Source organism: Pseudopodoces humilis, chromosome 3 (genome assembly GCF_049639895.1).
Source record: "Pseudopodoces humilis isolate 2021_Gansu_Grassland_sample_001 chromosome 3, ASM4963989v1, whole genome shotgun sequence".
NCBI classification, from domain to species: Eukaryota; Metazoa; Chordata; class Aves; order Passeriformes; family Paridae; genus Pseudopodoces; species Pseudopodoces humilis.
Genome location: NC_142202.1, coordinates 16,162,882 through 16,181,566, shown reverse-complemented (window position 1 = coordinate 16,181,566; position 18,685 = coordinate 16,162,882). Strand labels below are relative to the sequence as shown.

Here is an 18,685-nt window from a genome sequence, read left to right as displayed (position 1 = left end):
CAGAGAACAGATTGAAAAATTGTCCTGAGTGTGACTTATAGGCATAGAAACCAGCAAAACAATCAAATAAGGCAAGGACTTCCAAAATACCTGAAACTTCTGGTAGTTTTTAAGGCAATCCTCATAGTTTTCTGTAAGAGCTTGAGCTGGCAGTGTTTGAACAGTAAATGCATGATTGAGAGAACTGCATCACTGATGCATGTATTGGCCTTGATTCCTCATCCTGCTACAGGCATTGATACCTGCCCTCCCCACTGCTGGGGCACCCTGAGCCACCACAGAAAGTATCAGAGCAATCCCAGCAAGGAGCACAACCTGCTCTGATGCTCAGCCACTGACAACCCCTCTCCCCTATCATAAAGACATCTGTATCCTGTCCACACTATGAGATCCATTTTCCAGTAACATTCAAATTATAGTAGGCCAGAAAAATGCTTACAAACCTGCCTGTTTCAAGTGAAACCCAGGATTTCCCCATGAATGGAAAAGGTCTTTCCTATGGTCCCTGCCCTAAAGAAGCTGATGTTAAGAAGTTCGCCATCCCACACTGTAGCATCTATTCTCTCCCTCTTTTGTGCATGAACCCTCCCAATGCACAAAGAAGAGAGGCTCAGGAGACAATGAAGGGACATCTCAGCAAAGGAGGCTCCACTCAGTCACCAAGAGATGAGGAAATGGTACAGTGTGTCTCAACCAGGCAGAAAACACAGCAGGGAACAGTAAACTCAACTATGGCTCATCGTACAGCAAACACATGTTCCTTCCCCTCTGCTCAGGGAAACTCTGCGGCACGTTTTGGCGACAGCAAAGTGATTACCAGCTATTTGCTCATTTTCCTTTAATGAATCAGTTGAATGAGACCAGTGTGAGTGTCGGGGGAGTGAAAGTCTGTCATTCAGCTGTCTGTGAACTCCAGCTTCTCTGAAGATTTTTAGATCAGATTTCAGGGCCTCAGGAGTTCAGGTTATTTTTCTAAATGACACTGCATCTTCCGGGGAAGATGCCAGTTATCTACAAAACCTACAGCTCTTATTAATTTGATACCACAGGTTTCGGTCTGAATCACAGCAATGTGTGGTTGACCTCAGAATAAACTAAAGTACTTGTTCCATGGCATTAGTATTAAGGGTTGGCCAGCACGGGAGCTGGATTTATTTTTTAACACCAGAGTTCAATCAAAAAACTAGGCGAGAGGAGATGTTCACATCGTGCTGGACGCAGCTAAGATCATGGGGCTGTGAAAGGAAAACTCCATAACGTCTCATCTGGAGCCAAAGCAAAAGGAGGTGTTTCATTTTGGGTTACAAAAGTCCTAAAAAACCTTTTCTCTTCTCTCCTCTTCTTTCAATGTGTTTTAGTGGTGAGGTCAACTTTTAAGTGAAAAATGCCATTTTGCATCAAATCTACATTTCAAATACTTGCAAAACATAAACAAACCATCCCCAAAATGAAACAGTTCATCCTGAAAGTGTCAGAATGACACGCACTGCTATTTTTAACATCCCTCCTTCTTCCCCCACCTCTGTATTTTTTTTCTAGGCCAGAACTATTCAGAAAATGTGTTTGAATTTGTGAATCATTTTGACTCCCCCTCTCCCCTGACATTCGTTGGAAAATCTATTCTCTGCCAAAAAACTGTTCTTCCAGACTCAGCCAGTTCCTACAATCTCCTGTCCTGCCAGAGCTTGTCTGGATGGGTCTGAGGCTCTGACTGCCCTGGGAACACAGCACGGATGGTCCAGAGGAAGAGCAGGCCAGGGGGGGAAAACCTCAGCCTCTGTCCAGGCAGTGATGGGCTCTGAAAAAGCTCTGAGCCACCCTCTTTTGAGACTGAATAGGGAGCTGGGCTCCAACAGAGGCCATCACACAGAAGGAATTCCTCATCAGGCTGTGGCTTCCAGATATGAGGGGAGTGCTTAGTTTTGGTTCTCTTGGAAAAATCTTGCATTCAAAGCCAGGCCACTGAAGGTTAAGTGTATGTACCATAGTGGCTTGGAGCTGTCTCCTATCAAGGTTACAGAAGATTTTGCTTTGGATTCAGTCAAGACATGAAAGCTCTGAGGCTTGCAAGACAATGTAGAGGTTTGATTCTTCGTAGCCTGGCGATTCATAGAACAATTTATGCCTTTGCAGTGCAAGCGTAAATGTTACCTTTCCCATTTCTGAGTGTTTTGCTCCTACCCTGGAACTTTTAGCAAGTGGAAAACTTGGATCTCTGTCAGTCCTCACATCCAACTTATCTGTAAGTCTTGCAGAGTTTTTCAGGATAGCATCTCTAACAGAGTCTCTCCAGCCTACCCACCCAGCTGAAGTTCACCTTCTGGGCTCCCCATTTCTCATCTCAATAGCCTTTGCTCTGCAAAGATCCATCAAACTCATTGTGGAAAGATTGCTTTTTGAATCTGTCATTTGGCCCTTCTGTGGCTCTCAGCCTCCCTACCTTGATTCTTTCTCCTGAGGTGCATCTCTAAACTCCTTGGCTTTTCTTTCAAGACTGTGATTTATTCTATTCCCATCACTTCTTATTTCAGCGCTGAAAGGTCAACTCCTGCGTATGCTCAAGCATGAGATCAGCCTATATTAAACAGGCTCCTCTGAGCTTTCTGCCTTCTGGGAAGGTTTCCCATCCACAAGAACAAACCTGGAATCTGGAACTGCTTCCTGAGCCACCCAAACGCTCCAAAACAAAATACCAGTGTTGGTTGGGATTGTACGATACAAGGAACACAATAACAGACTAGGTGGCATCGTGCTACCTTTGCATTTCCCTCTCATTACCAGCCCAGCATCTGGTCAATATTTTGGTCATTTGTGACCACCTGGACTCCTCTGCTGCTTTCCTTGGCTCAGAAAAGCCATTCCAGCAACGCAGGGTAACATGAGAAAAGAGAGACCTGAAGAGAGAGGCCAAGTCTTTTCTCCTCGAGATGAGACATAGATGAGGGGCTGCTAATGGAGGAGCTGAACTACAGTCCTGGCTTCAGACCATTTGTTTTAACCTGCTGAGCAAGGTGGCTTCCATGTGAGCCAGACAACATCAGTTGTTCCCTCCCCTGTGACAGTATGGTTCAGTTCGGAGCTGCTTTTCTAGAAGCTCATCTTGAATGTATGAACTTTACACAATTTTTTTGTCAGCGATTGTACATCTGCTCAAAAGCTGCGACACGCACTGTTTGTGTGTGAAGGTGGGAATGTGACATCCAGCACTGTGGTTCTGTTTGCTTTGCAAAAAGATCAAGGTTAGTTCCCACTCCACTAAAAGCACAGAAGGGAAACACAGGATTTGTCAAGCAGAGATAAACTGAATTGAGAACATTTTATACACAAATTCCTAGGAGAAGGTTAAAACAATGGAGCTGGGAGAGTACACTTGTCAAGGTTTTTTCAAACAATCCCTTTTCACATATTCTTTTAAAATACAACAGTAATTCAGGTGGATAGAGATAAGCCACCGTTCTAAAATCCTTTTCCTTTGTTTCCTTTCTGGCAGCCCTGGTCTCCACCCCAGCAAGACATTCCTCCCACAAACCCCAGGGTGGAGGGCTGTCAGCTCTAGGTAAATATGGCTCCAAGGAGAGAGATAATAATTAACGCCCTCTTTCTGAAGCTGCTTTGGCAATTACAATTCCAAGGGCCTCCTACTGCTGTGACCACATGCCTCGCTTCCAAGGTGTATCTATTAATGGCAGCCCAAGAGTACTTAGAGCTGCTGCCCAGGAGCACAGCTGTGTGCCAGCCCCTGGCAAGGGCACCATGACATGCTGGGATTCAAAGGCCAAAGCAGCAACGCCCATCTCTTCTCCTCCCACTTGGAGGCACTGCCCATCCCTTCTTCTGCCATAGCAGGCGCCTACCTGGGCTGTGCACATTTGCTGTTATCCCACACTCCATCTACAACAGCCCCCAGAGGTGGGAATACCACCCCAGGGCCATTCATGGTCATTTCGTACGGGTACCCAGAGCAGTACAAGGTACGAGGTGATGCTGGACTGGCCTCAGTGCAGCTAAGATGATTCTGTACAGACATGGATAAAAGAAGAAGAATTTGGCTCCTTTTCAGAATTCAAAGAAATATTTGAGCCTATGGGCACTGATTCAGGCTCATCTCTGATTATATCCCAAGTTCAGCCTTTTAAACCAGTTCTTTAGTCCTCAGTAAGGGTCACTTTGCAGTTGTTATTACAGTTTCTTGCCAATCTGTTGTTGGATTTTCCACTTGACATTATTACAGGATTAAGTTGTTTGTCTCATCATCTTTTATCTGTCCTGTTCATTTTCCTAAAAACAGACTTTAGCCAGACCAGAAAAGATAGGAGGAAAAAAAAGAAGCCCAGAATTTTCAAGATATAATCATAGCTTTGGATTTGCCATTGTTACTGTTTAAATTTATTACTTTGGATATGTAAACTTTGCTGACTCCTTTAATCTGGAATGTATTAAAGAAAGCATTAGGCATTACAACAAATCATTGGATTACACTGCCCTGATTCAGCTACAGCTGTGGAAGAAATATATAACAGGAGATCCTGTGGAGTTATACATTTCAGACTGAGTTCATCAATTGCCATAGAGAAGACAAAAACAAATGTAGCTGAGCCTGGAAAGAATGTTGCTAAAATTGGAGAAATATTTAATGTGAGTAGCCTAGGGGTGCAATAACTTTGCCTGTAATTTAACAAAACCCACCCACATAAAACATACCAAGAGAGATTACAGATTGGATTCTCTGATCTGTAGTCTGCCAAGAAAGCAAACCTGACTTTTTTCCCTTTCCTGCAGATGCAGGTTTAAACAGTCCCTGCAGAGTGTTAAATATATATTACCAACAATAGCAACGATATTACATTTGGACACATTGCTAATTCTCCGACTGGCTGCTCTGTACCTTGCTCTCAGTGGGAGGAGACCCCTGGATAACTAATGGAGCTTGCAGCTGCCAGCAGAGCAATTCCTATGGTCCACACGGTGAGAAGGAGCCTGCTCACCTCCCCCTCACTCCCACCCCTTCTTGGAGCCCTGGTCTTCTCTCTTTTGAAGGGTATGCCTGGGCTTGTACTTAAGTACCCCTTTAATGAAAATGCTTTGAATGCCTTTAGCTCAATGGGATAAAAGCTATTCCTACACCATCCTAAAATGCAGGACTGCACCCAACAAGGCTCAGTGGTGAGCCAAAGGCCAGCCTCGGCTCCTGCCCTTCTCCTGAGCGGCAGGGATCAGAGATTGTTTAGCAAGAAACAAGAGAAAAACACCCAACCCTAAAATGCAGTTTCCACAGCTGCAGAACTTTCCATTTATAAACCTCCTATCTCCAAAGGCTCTGAGGCACTGTACCTGTGAACGGGCAAACGCCCCAGAGGGACTGCATCCCTGGTTCATTAATTCAACTTAAGGTTGGATTTACCACAGGATGTAACTGGATACATGCAGGAGTGAGCACGGCGAAGAAAAACAATCAAGGACCAAACCTGCAGCATGCTCCTGCTGGCTTCAGCGGAGCTACAACTGCTTTTATCAGCATTTTATCTGACCCTATCAAAAGGAGCGAATTGTTTAGCAAAGGAAGAGGGCTCTTTGATTCTATCTTGCTGCAGATAAATTGCCCAAGCAAGGGCAAAGGGACAGGAAGCGAAGGGGGAGGAGAAGGAGCTGATGCTGAAGGTAGGTGCTGCCATTGCTTAGCCTTTGCTAAACAGCCCCTTCTGCAAAAGCTGATGGGGTGGGAGGAAAGAGTTGTGTCATCTCCCTGCCATAGCCATTCGACCAAAATGTTGTGCGGCTTACCCCTGGTGTTGATATACTGGTCCTCATTCCGGCCGAAGGGAGTTTTGTGACAGTGAAGACTGCAAGACCCATGAAACCTCCTTCTGCTTTGCATAGTACAGGAACTCTATTGTCCAAAATCCCAAGTACAAGACTTATAGAGTCAAGGGTGAAACCCTGGGAAAAACATCAATTCAGAGAGGTCCACACGCAGCAACCCCGGGTGCTGACATCTCTGCAAATCAAGTGTGTGAAGCAAACAGTGAAGAGACAACCTGATTCTGTCCTTTGAATCTAACTTTTTAAAATGTCTGTTGGCATGTCCCTACAGAGCACATCTATGTCTTTCACAGAGACAAGGGATGCTTTACTATTACTTAAAACCACAGCACTGCAGAATGCTAATGAAGTTCCCGTTGTGTAGGACTGATCAGATAATACACTGTATTGCTTACAAGAAGTAGTTGTAAGTGCTAACCACTTGTTGTTTTAGCCCCTAGTTCTCCTTCCAAAAGCAATCCTTGTGTTTTGGAGCAGCAATAAATCTTATATCTGAAACAGAAAGAATTAAATTCCTTTTACTGGCTGTCCCTTTTCCCATGTCATTAATGAAAAGAACTTTCTTTACTATAAAAAAAAAGAAAAATCACTTCTTTCTTTTCATGGCTGAAATGCATGAAAAGACTGAAATAAATACGGAGAGAGGGAAGAGTCTAACGTGGGTCTTAGCAGCTTGCAGCAGCTCCTGATTCCAATATTACCTGTCTCAGAGATTAAGGTCAGAAACCACTCTGTAAATGCAGCCCGTGGCTGACAGCAGCGATGGGGATCTCTACAGGCACACAGCTGTGACAGCAGCTCTGGGCTGAACTCCCACTGTGCCTGGGAAAGACGGAGCTGCAGCCTACATTTTCCAAAGGCTTTTCCGAGTGCATTCACAGTGCACATACCCAGACTGAAACTTGCAGCTGGAGACCCCAAACTTCTGAATGTACCTGCACCAATTCATGCTGAAAGACACTGCTGGATGATAATCCTGTTACAGAGAATGCTGAATTTTGCTGCCTAAACACTGATTTTAAAGACAATCACAGGCACTTGCTTTTGAGGCTGGTAGACCTCAGACTGAATCAGTTTTCTGAACTACTTGGAGCCATTGTGCAGGTTATGGATGATCTGGGTTTTTATGTGTAGGAATAAAAATGAAATTCCAATAAATTTTATAGAAGACATTCAGAAACAGATTCCTCTGTCTTAAAGCAAACTCTTGGGCTAGTTGTGAAGATACCACTAGAGAAAGAGAGATGAAAGCTACGTTAGGAAAACCTTAGGATGACTGAGAAGACACTCAGTAAGGCTAAGCAAGATGAATGCCATAAAAGGGCCACTTCAAGTGACACAGCAAGTGTGGAAGCCAGCATTCCCCAAAAAGTCACATTTAAGAAAAGGGATTAGGCTGCAAAGTTACTCAGTGATTTGAAAATGTTAACATTTAGTTTTCACTGTCTGTTAAATATTAACATATCTTTCTTAGAAAGTTTGGCTGGGCCTCACTGGAAGAAAGCAGGTCAAATTTACTGCAGAAATTTACCTACTGGTATAAACAAAATAATCTCTAACCATTACAGAAGACTAATCTTAGCTGAAGCGATATTTAATGTCACACATAGATGTCAGTATTTTGGTAGTGAGCTGGAACAGAATTACATGCAAAGAAAACATTAGCTCAGCAGTGGCTTTTAGCCATTGTATGGCATGTGAAGAGCTCAGTGCTGCACTAATATTTTCTTCACATGCAAATCTGTCCTAACACATTATAGAAATAATATGGAAAACATGAGACAGGTGCTGACTACACTTTGGGTTTGGTCATTGAAACTCTCTAAAAAGGGGAAGACAAAACTCTGAAGTTTCCACTTCCATGAAATTCACCCAGTTTTCCATCCAAAGGATCCAAACAGGCAAGCCCCTGATATCCTGCAATTCCCACCAGAAGAGGTGTAAATCTGTCTCTTTCCAGTGCTGGGGATCCTAAAGATAATGGGTCTAATGTTTGTTCTTCCTGCACCTCAGAAATATAGGGGCGGGGTTATTTTGCTACTTTCATGGATGCTTTCAGCATGAATTTTTTTTGAGAAACAAAATATGCAAGAGACAGCAGCTGTGCTAGCAAATAAGTCCCTTTATGAAAAGGATCTGCTATGTGCCATGTAATTCCTGCCCTGTCAATCATGGAGAATGTGTGCAGAGAAGAAACCCTTCCCAATGAGCTTAAAAGTGCTGATGAAAACAGACTTGAAGTAGCACCATATGTCTCTCATTGGGTTATGGCAGCATCTTCACTTAGCCTCTGTGGGTGGAAGCCCATAGAAAAGCTGCTTATTCCCTGAGAGGGTCACATGAGTAGGTAGAGGATAAACTATGGAATAGGGAGTGATGCTTTGTGAAGTCCCTGAAGTGCAAAGCCTCCATCCACAAAGAGCCTGAAGCTCTGCCCAGTCCACCGAGCACTGGGGTGTCCTTATCTCATCCCAGCAGGTAGAACACACCATGCTGTCAGGTCTGCTTAGCATGGTGTTCTGAAAGGCAAAACACAGAGCTGTCGACCTCATTCCCCTCTCCCTCCTAATCTTCCCACAGCAGGGAGACTCCATCCTTTGGCAATTTACCAGGTGTGCTAAGCATCTTCCCTTTCAGAAAATGAAAGAACAGTCTCTCTTCTGAGTAAGCAGGCAGGGCCCTAATACACCAGACTATATTGATACTAAATCAGAGATACCACTCACAAGCTCATAAGATTAGGAGCTTTTAAGACAAACACAGTGGGAGTAAGGAGTAAAACACATAAACACAGTTGGCATAAAGATATATATTCACAGGGCTTGCATGTATCACCATAGCCATGTGGTCATGGTTTCTGTTACACAAAGACTTCCTGATCACAGTGACAGCTTGGAAAGGGAACGAAAGCATATTTAATTTGATTGATTTTTATAGGAACAAATCAGGACTCCTGTTGTCAGCTTATGCCTTGGAACATCTCAAAGAGAAATAAGCAAAGGTCCCAGAGGCCCTTGGCTGACACTAGCTGTATCTAAACTTGGCTCCTTTCAGGACTGTATTAACAGCCATTGTGAGTCAAACAAATAAATCAATTAAAAGAATGCCTGTCATCAGCACTGCCATTAGCTTTTTCCAAAAGTTCTTGCCATTTCGCACAGGTTAATGGAAGTCTCTTATTCTGAGAAATCTACTCGGCCTGCTGAAAGGAGCAGAAGTTTCACAGTGTACCAAGTCCCTTGATTTACTATTCTACTGTACATCCTTGCATTTCCACGGCGGCTGTGGGAAAGCCAGGAAGAGGAACACCGCAATGTCTTGCACTGTTTTTCCAGGAAGGGGTTCTTTTCCCCCCTGACATGTCATTTTTCTATAGTACGTGCTTGCTTGTACAATTTCTGCCTTTCCCCACACTTGTCTGTTGCTTTGTCTCCAGTTGTGGAGAAGTTGACACACTAGGGAATTTAAGTCAATGACAAGGACTCACTAATGACCAGCTATGGAATATCTTTTGCTTAAGGGGTACAGCCAGTTTCCAAGAGTTGGACAAGTCTGCTGCAGAGTACCTCCTGGTTATCAGCAATCCCTTGGGAAGACCCAATAGAGCCCCCAGAATAGCAAAACTAATACACTGCTATTTTTCCAGTCAATAAGTCAGTGGGAGTCACACCTAGAACATATCTTATTTTAGGTGTTTCCTCAGGAGACTGGGCAGCCATTTCAGGCTGCCTGTGCTGCTCAGAATCTGGAGCAAAGGTTCTGGGGCAAACCTTCTCACTTCACTACACACCCAACCTGTGTGATCAGCCATGAGGGGAGAAATGCCCCCCTCAGCATGAGACAGTGATGGAGGCAGGTGCCTTCCAACAGTCGCTGCATCCTCCTGACTCAGGTGGTTGGTGAGCAGAGGCATCAGTTCCTTCCCCAAACTGCCCGTGTTGGTCACAGGGGGTGTGCAGAGAGGGCTCCCCTGTGGCATTTCCAAACCACAGGGTCCCCATCCCAACATGCTTTCTGGACAGCCCGTCCCTCCCACACAGCCCGAGAAGTGCAGTCGCTCGAGTGTCTCTGAAACCTTGCAAGCATCAATAAACAAGCATGGGGTTTCTCCAGCAGCAGCCCACAGCCCGGGGAAAGCCACAGCTGCAGAAGCCCTTACGTAGAAGTTTACTTAGACCTTAAGTGGATTTGCAATTAAACAGCAAAACGTCACGTTGCTTACTGTCACTGCACTTCACAAGTCTGCAACCACCATGTCAGGGCCACTGCTCCCTGGTGCTGTGAGTCCACTGAGCACCAGGGCACTCCAGGGACAGGGAAAACTCTGAGCAAACTGTTTCATAAACAGAGGCAAAGCCTGTTTCAGTCACAGATGTCCAAAAAATGTGGCCACAATACCTCCCTCCCTTTCACTTGGCAGCATCATTTTCTTACTGGCCAATTTTCAGGTCTGAACACAAAGTTTCCTACCTGGAGTACAAATGGAGAACGAGTCCATGCCAGCCGGAGGGATCTGCCTGTTTCCCCGGGATGTCAGGAGGAACGACAATAGACAGCCGGACATCCCTAACAGATTTGCTAAGCCACACAGCCTCCAAAAAGGAAGGGCAGGAGCAGGCCTGCTGTTTATCAAATCTGTAAACATGGTATGTGAGATGTGCAGCACAGACTGTATCTGCGGCAAGAACTGCTTTCCTGCCGCTCGACATTACCTCTCCTCCAGGTACAACAGCTTCTCCCGTGCCAGCAGCACCCACTGCAGACAGGCAGGGCTCTCTGCCTGCCCTGCGTTTATCTATACCCAGAGGCACCCAGAGGCACCTTGTTGGTTTCTCTTGGCCAAGGTCTCCCAGGATTTGACTAAAAGCAGGAGTTGTGGAGAGAGCTTCTCACACATTCTCCCTCAGTACACAACTCATTTTCAGACCATGTGCACTGTTGAAAGGAAATAGTAAGTTCATGAAAACAAATGAGTGTGCAACCTGACACTGCTTCAGTAGCTGCCTTCTGCTGTCATTATGAATTTACAAGACATTGCCAACCAGTACACAAAGCCGGGTATTATTTATACAAAATCAATTTTGAATTACTGGGCATCTGCACATAATCCTGCTGAGAAGTTGACCATAACCTGCCAAAGTCAGTGATCAGCCCTGCATGGGACCTGCGGAGCCCTGTGGAAATTAGTATCATTGTAAATTAACCTCACTGCTCCTGCTGAGACTCCAGTGCTGAAACACAAAATCAAGTGCACCTCCTTAGGCTGCCTGACACGTTTTGGATCAGATCTTCGTCTCTTTTAGCCTGAGTAGTCCCATGAAGCCCAGCAGTCACTCAGATCTTAGATCTGATCTGAGTTTGCTCTCATCCAGACCTTTTAGCAATACAAATGAGCCTTGCCTGTTCACTGCTGAGCCACCAGCCTGGCTGAGCTCACTGGAGACCACGGGAGGTTGTGCAGAGTCAGCTTGAGGCTCCAGGAAGCTTTCTACAGGAGCATCAGGCATGCTTTTGCCCATCAATGAACTGTTTTCTGCAGCAAATCAGTGGGATCTGGCACTAGGAATGGTCATTAGCACAGAGAATGGAGCAGAGATTACTACAGCTCATGCACATAAAACCAGCAGAATTTAATCAGCAGAGGGATTGTAGCAGCTCCCAAAGGGAACAAGCTGATTCATCAGCTGAGAGCCCCAAAATACAAAACTGTCTGCAAACACGATGAACTACAGATTCATAACTGCATTAACTGATTTTACTCAGCTGCTGCTCCATTCTGGGCAGAATGGAGCCTGGATTCTTGGAATAAGACAAAAGAAGTACAAAAGAAAAGATACTTATTTCAGCCTGCTGAGTATTTTACAAACCACAGTCTCTTTTCTTCCAAGTTTGATGCCTTCACTTAGATGTTTCCCTGCAGTAGTTTTCCTCATGTCATTGAGTTTAGCAGGAGTTTCACTACCATGTATCTATAGGAAGTTGAATGTAGTGAAACACATCATTGAAAGTTGATGGGCCTTTATTAAACTCTTTAAATTAATGAGCCACTGGGTTGTCCTGCATATTTCAAGGTTTGTCAGTGTGAGGCTGTGGTGCTGGGCTCAAATCAATCTAATGTCTCAGAGATGGATGACAGCAAAGACCATGTGCTGGTTGGAGAACCTCGTGATGGGTGCCCTGCACTGGGTTAAAGTGGTTCAAAGCCCTCTGGATAACTGGTGTGACAGCTCAGAGAAAAGCACGCTCTGTGTGATGCACTCAGACATGCAATGAACTCCCTTAGTGACACAACAAATCCCATGACTGTCTCATGCCTTTGGAGAATGCCTCAGAGCTCTCCTCTCTGAGATCTTTCTTCTCTAAGGGTAACAAAACACTTGATTTCTCTTGCCTAAAGCCTCACAACCAGCTCCACAGCACAGATCCTGAAACAAATGAACATAATATAAATACCTAATAAAAATACGCTTACCTAAAATATAAGATACCCCACAAGCAAGTTTTATTCAAAAGGGGAATTACCAGAAATTCTGGAGCATTTTGCTTCTGTGTGAAAGACACAGAGACATTGTGGTGATGGGCATCACTGTAAACCTGAACAGACAGTTAGCCCACACAGTTTCAACTCCAGGGAGGAAATAAATTCTCCCTCAGGCTCATGTAGACCATGGGAAACCTCCAGCACCCAGGGAAGCTGTGCTGAGGAAAAACTGAAGCTCATAACCACATGTCAGCAGAAGACTGCAGTCCATGGATGTATTTTAAGCATGCTGGCAGGCAGCTTTGCAGCACCAAGGAAGCTCTGCAAGAACTGTGCACAGTGAATCAGGTACCACTACTCTCTCATGTGAGGATTTTCCAACTAAGAATCCCTCTTCTAAGTCTGAAAGCTTTTCATGTGAGGGAAAGCAAACACCACTGAGCAAGTGTAAAGTTTCTCTGCAGAACTCTGCTGCACCAGACCTCTGATCTCCAGCTGGAGCTGTGCCTTGGAGCAGGGATGCTGCTACTCTTCACCCCACCTCCCCAGGGCTGGCACACAAGACTCACCACTCGGGGCTTCTGCTGGTCCAGGGTCTGCAGGAAGGCTGGGGTCTGGTCCAGGGTGCGCTCGGGGTCACTGGAGATGTCCTCCTCAGACTCCTCCCAGGACGAGGAGAAGCCAGTGGAAGATGCTGAGGATGATGAGAGCTTCCGGACAGGCAGGCTGCCAGGGGGCAGGGTGCCCACCTCCTCCTCCGGGCCCCCCAGGTCTGTGACAATGACGGCAGGGATGCTTCCACCGATGGCTGGGTGCTGGCCCTTAAGTCCTGTGGGGGCCACCACCACCTCCTCTTGCCGTGGTGCAAGCCCTGACTGCTCCAGAGGGCTGCTGCTCTCTGCCAGCTCCACCATCATCACTGGCCTCCTGGAGGGCTCTGCAGTGCTCACACAAACCTGCTCCCCACCAGCATCGGGGGCCTCGCTCTCCCCGTAGGCTCGCGGTCGGGGTCCAGTTCCAAGTCCCGCCACAGGTGCCGTGGGGCTGGCCGGACGGGGCCGGGCTAGCCGGGGGCTCCGGGGTGGCTGGGCAGCAGAGCTGTGTGCCTGGATGTGTGCCTCGAAGAGCCCCACTTTCTGGTTCACCTGCACGTTGTGCAGCTCCCGTTGAAGCTGCCGTGCCATGGGGGGTCCCGGCTGTCCCTCTTCGCCTCGGCTGCCCCGCCGCCCGCCGGGGCTGGCTGGCTGCCGCAGGGGCTCCTCAGGTGGTGGGAAGAGGAAAGTGGGGCCACAGCGTGGGGAGCGGGGCGGCACCGGGGCCGCGCTGAAAACAGGGAGCGAGCGGCAGCTGCCGGGCGTCTCCGGACCCCTGGGCAGCACTTGTCCGGGAGGAGGCGGCGTCTTGCTCCTGCCGCTTGTCACCTCGCTGTTGCTATTCATCATCACCAAGCTATTGAGCGCATAGCAGTACACGGCCATAGTAGTCAGCCGGGGAGCACAGGGAGGCCGTCGCCACTGCTGCCTCGGCACTCAGGTTCTGCGGGGCTGCCCAGGGTCTCTCCACGACGGGACCAGCAGCATCGCCAGCAGGAAAAAGGGGAGCTGGGCTGGCCCTGGCCCGCACCTCCATAAAATGGGACAGCTGGGGAGAGAGAAGCAGTGAGAGTAGTTCTGTGCCCTCCCTTAGCTCACCATCCAGCTGGGCACACAGCGTGCCAGACTCTTCCCACCTGCATGCATCCCCAGTGCGCCGCCCCTGGGGACACCGTCCAGCTTGGTCATCAGAAGGATCTGAGGGAAGGGAAAGTCAGGTTTGGGGCTGTTTCCCCTCTCCCCTGCCTTCCCTGCCCCCTCTCCAGGTTGCCTGTCGACACAGCTGCAGCAGCAGTGTTTGAGAGGACACACAGCCAGCAGCCATTCCCGCAACAGAATAAAAGAATTGCAGTCAACTGGTGTGAACTGAAAGTTGGCAACTTTCAAGTGTTTGCCCCAAAACCTGACATTTTCTAACGGAAAATAAAAACTCTAAACAACTTACAGTTGTTACACTCAAGTCTGTCACCTAGAGCAAGACCAAGTCTCAGGAATGGATTTCTGTTGTATGATACACAGGGAGACTCTCTGCTTGCACAGCTGTGTATGGCACAGGGCCACATCTCAAGTTAGCCCCCTAACTTACCACGTGCAACAACACGGATTTGCACATCTTCATGAATGCCCTGGCTAAATGTGCCACTCCTGTGCACATCTCCTGTCTGGGATGTCGAACACTGCAACCGCCTCCAAGTCACAGCCCGGACCCCACATGCAGAGAAGTGCAGTGATGTTTGTTTTGGCGAGTGTGTAGCTGTGTACGTGTGTGAGAGAGGCTCTGCAGCTTGTAGGTGGCTCTCTGTGACACTGTGCACTTCAGCTTGCCCTCCATCATCTTCTGTTTGCTCCATGTGCACTGGAGTTGCAGTCCCCATCCCATGCCAGGGCATGGGAGCTCCTGAGAGCTGTGTCTGCACAAACACACTGCCCACATGAAAGTACAAACTTGTTTACACACAGTGCGCTAACTCTGGCTATGGGTGTACATGCCTCTGGAAGCACTCGCGTGTGATGCTATCAGCGGTATCCCTGTGCGTCCCCCTGTGAGGCTCCTGGCAGGTAAATGCCCACAAGTCTAAGCGCAGTCCCAACTCACGGTGCGACCGAAGGGCTTCCCATCCCTGCAGGCATTGCTTGGAGGCAGTGCGAGGCTCAACGGAGCTCAGGCAGCGCGGGCAGCCACTCTTTGCAGGGATCCTAGCCACAGCAATGCTCCCAGCACCGCGGCTCGAGTACGAAAGCGAGCATCGGCACAAGGTGCTCGGCCAGACTTCGGGCGTGGGACAGCCCGCTCGGCCCCGGGGCAGCACCCTGCCCCTCCGCACCGCCCCCGGAGCGGCTGCCAGGGATCCCCCGGCGGAGGGGCGGCCGCGACCCCCCCGCGCCGCCGCTTACCTGGGGTTGGGATTCGCGCCCGTCCCCAGTGCGCGCCGCCCGGCAGCGCCCGCCGGCGGCCGCGGGGCGCTGCCGAAACCATCGCCGCGGGGCTGCCGGGACACCCGCTCCCTCCGCGGCTCCGAGCGCCTCTCCTGCCCCTGGGCGGACCGGCTGAGCCGGGCTCTGCCCCTCCTCTGCCCGGGCGGCCAAGGCTGCGCGGGCGGCTCCGGGCTCCGGGCGGCTCCGCGTTCCGGGCAGCTCCGCGCCGCGGCCCCGGCGCCCGCTCCCAGTGCGGCTGGAAAGGCGGAGAGAGCAGGAGGAGGAGGAGAGGGAGAGGAGCGGCGAGGAGGAGGAGGAGAGCGGAGGGAGGGGGTAGGAGAGCAGGAAGGAAGTTGTGAGCCTGTCTGGGGCTGAACTCAGCGGAACAAGTTTTTTTTTTTTTTCTCTTCTCGCTCGGCTCGGGCTGGAGGGAAACACTGAAAAAAAAAAAAAAGTTTCCATTGTTAACTAAGAAAAAAACCAACTAACAAAACAAAAAAAAAAAAAACCAAAAAAAACCACCGTCGCCGTGCTTTGGTTGCTGAGCTGTGGGTTCAAGACACACGAGGCATTTTCCACCCGCGGTAGCGGCGTGCGGTGCGGGGCCCGGCAGAGCCCCCGGTCAGCCCCGGCACCGCCCGCCCGGGGGGGGCATCCTCCGCCTCGCCTCCGCATCCCGGCCTCCCAGCGCCGCCGGCCGCTCGAGCCCTCCCCGCGGCACAGCGCTCAAGGCAAAGGGTGGTGCCGGCAGCGCCAGCAACGCGGAGTTAAAGGCCACCCAGCTCCCCACGCACCCGGCTCGAAGGCACCGACTAACCCAGCGATTTCCTCCGGCATCCCCCTTCCCCAGGCACCACGGCTCAGTCCTGCTGCTTCTCAGTGTGTTGGTCGTTCACACGAGCCCAAGGCTGGCGCAAAGCCCTCCCTGCCAGGTTGGGTGGCTTTGGGTCAGCACATCCCAAGGGAGGTAGGATGACCCCCACACTTCTCTAGAGGGTCGATGGCATTTTGACTTGCTGTGATGATGCCCCAGGTTTAGGCAGGGCTGCAGCTAACTCGTTCAGGACACTATCTATCCTTTTTGATTCATGGAGAGACACAGCACTTTCTCAGCACCTGCAGCCCCCAGGCTTGGATCCTGCTTGGCAGGAGAAGCAGGCTCTTGGCTGTGATACAGCCTGGCTTGTGTATCAAGGTAACTCATTGGAAATAGTTGTCTGTACGTCAGCACTTTAGGAGAGCAGGCTCTCCAATTCACTCTCAAAGCAGTAGTCAAGGTCAAACCCAGATGACAGTTTTGGGGTTAGTCTGGACTGGCCAAAGACAAAAAAAAAAAAAAAAAAAAAAAAAGAGAGAGAAAAAGAAAAAAGAACAGCAATTTGCTTCTGCTAGGATTTCACAGCTAGGAATTTCCCCTAGAGAGGGAAATTGATGTCACAGCAGATCAGCTTTTCTGTAATTAAGACATAACCTCTAGAGCATAAACGGGGGCAGAGAGGTCTCCAAATTGGCAGAAGGTGTGGACTACCAATCCCACAGGCAGGCAGACAGAAACACCCAAACTGAGCTTATGTTTGTTTTTCCAGTAAGAGAAACGCTATTTTGAATTCAGTGCAGGAAAAGAAATTTATAGACTTTCCACTCCAATTTGTTTCCTCACAGTCTGTGCTTAGTTGGGAACTAGTCTTCATGAAATAAAGTATGAGATCAATCTCCCTGACAAAAGTGACCCTGCTTAGTATAATGACACTATTCATGGCATGAGCTTACCCCTGTGTGCAAATATCTGCAGATTCTGGTCATCTGTTGCTCACATTCTCTCATGTCTGCATACATGTTGAAAAGTAGGAACATTTGAAGGAAAGAATAAATCCAGGAATACAAGCAGATAAACAGGTATGTTCTTTTTTAGAACATGCTGGTTTTTTAGCTATGCTGGTAGCATCTGCAAATACTTGGAAGCATTACTGCACATCTGTGTGTGGATGTTTTGACCACTCTTTGGGCTTGTTGAAGAATATTTACACTACTGTAACCACAATGTGTGCTTAAAGTCCCACCCTTTCTTAAAGTCCCACAAATTCAAACACCATCAAAAATCATCCTATCAGAAAAGGATAAAAGAGGGGCGAATTCACTATGGCATATTTGCAGATACAAAACTTCCTCAAGGGAGACCTGGCTTTAAAATGTGGCAGCAATTTTGTCAAATAACAGAGCTGGAGCTGTTCTGTGGGCATTATATACAATGACAAGTTCTATTTATAAAGGAAGGGGCTAATAAAAGTGCAAAGAGGAAAAGAAAGTCTAGGGATAAGTCTTTGACTGTTCAGAACCGGTAGGTGCATGAGGGAAATAATTGTTTCCAGACCAGAGCCAGGCAGCAGTCCACATTGTGTAGTGAGGAAAGAGCAGACAGCTTTCAGCACACTTGTTCCCAATCAAGTGGAAACCAAGTGTTTGAGGTTAGCCTAAATGGAAAACACAAACCATACAGGTTGCTAGTCCAATCCAGGAACAAGGATGGAAGCAAGAAAAGAGAAAAGTTGCTTTCATAGACACAGACCCTGGGCACGACTACTGCTGTAGTTACTTGATGTTGCTGAGGAGTCTTCTCCATGGCTTTGGCAGTGTTGCCTTAGGTGCTGCACAAAGAGAACAAAAAGATTGTTCCACTCTGACTCTCTCAGTGTATTTTCTTCAATTAAAACTGCAGTGTTGGGTGTTAAAAGATCTTGCTTCTCCTTAAGCTGCCTTCTTCATTTAAATTTATGTTTCCTGCTTCTAAAGAAAATCATTACAGTGCTTAAGGATACTGAAACAGGCTGGGTTAGGGCAAACAGTTGATCCAGCCAACTTTTGTCTTGTCCTTATCCAAGGGAGTGGAGCCATTAAAATGAACAGGATCTTCCACTTAGGAAGGGCACATACCTACTGTAAAATAAACTGAAATAAAGTGAGGACAGATACTTAGAGAAGGGCATGGAGCTGTCCTGTGTGACATCTCCCACTGACACACTGGCTAGAGGTGTTTAGGGAATGAAATACCACAGCTGTCAAAGTTAATGGCCTCCCAGCACCTCTGTGAACTTGAAGGGAGACACGTTAATTATCATGTTTTATGGAGAATTAAGTGTCCCAAATGTGCTCACTGTGCCCCATGAGCAGCATGGGTGGCTCAGCTGGGCTATGGCTGCTGATCACTGCAGGGAGGTGGCTTTTTATAGGAGTGATGGGACAGCCCTGCCATGTGGGATCCTGTGGAAGGAAGAGGAGGTTTGGCTACCAGTGGGAGAAGGAGCCCCTCTGCCCCACTGGAGCCAGATGAGAGGGCTTTTGGGCAGGAGGGGGGATGAGCTGCACAGGAAGCAATTGC

The 18,685-nt window shown here is 48.1% G+C and overlaps 1 protein-coding gene across 2 annotated transcripts in view; it reads right to left on the bottom strand.

Annotated features, from left to right (window-relative positions):
- The window catches only part of ITPKB (inositol-trisphosphate 3-kinase B), a 70,591-nt gene extending 55,166 nt beyond the window's left edge, over positions 1 to 15,425 (bottom strand). The window contains exons 1-2 of one of the 2 annotated variants that reach the window (XM_014252957.2): positions 15,289 to 15,425; positions 12,871 to 13,942 (exon numbers count right to left, since the gene is read on the bottom strand). In XM_014252957.2, the coding sequence (XP_014108432.1) occupies positions 12,871 to 13,779 (909 nt within the window). In that variant the 5' untranslated portion in view covers positions 13,780 to 13,942; positions 15,289 to 15,425. Of the gene's footprint in view, positions 1 to 12,870; positions 13,943 to 14,030; positions 14,067 to 15,288 lie in introns of those variants that run through there. The other variant, XM_005523407.3, reaches the window with a different exon arrangement.
- Positions 15,426 to 18,685: the final 3,260 nt, after the last annotated feature.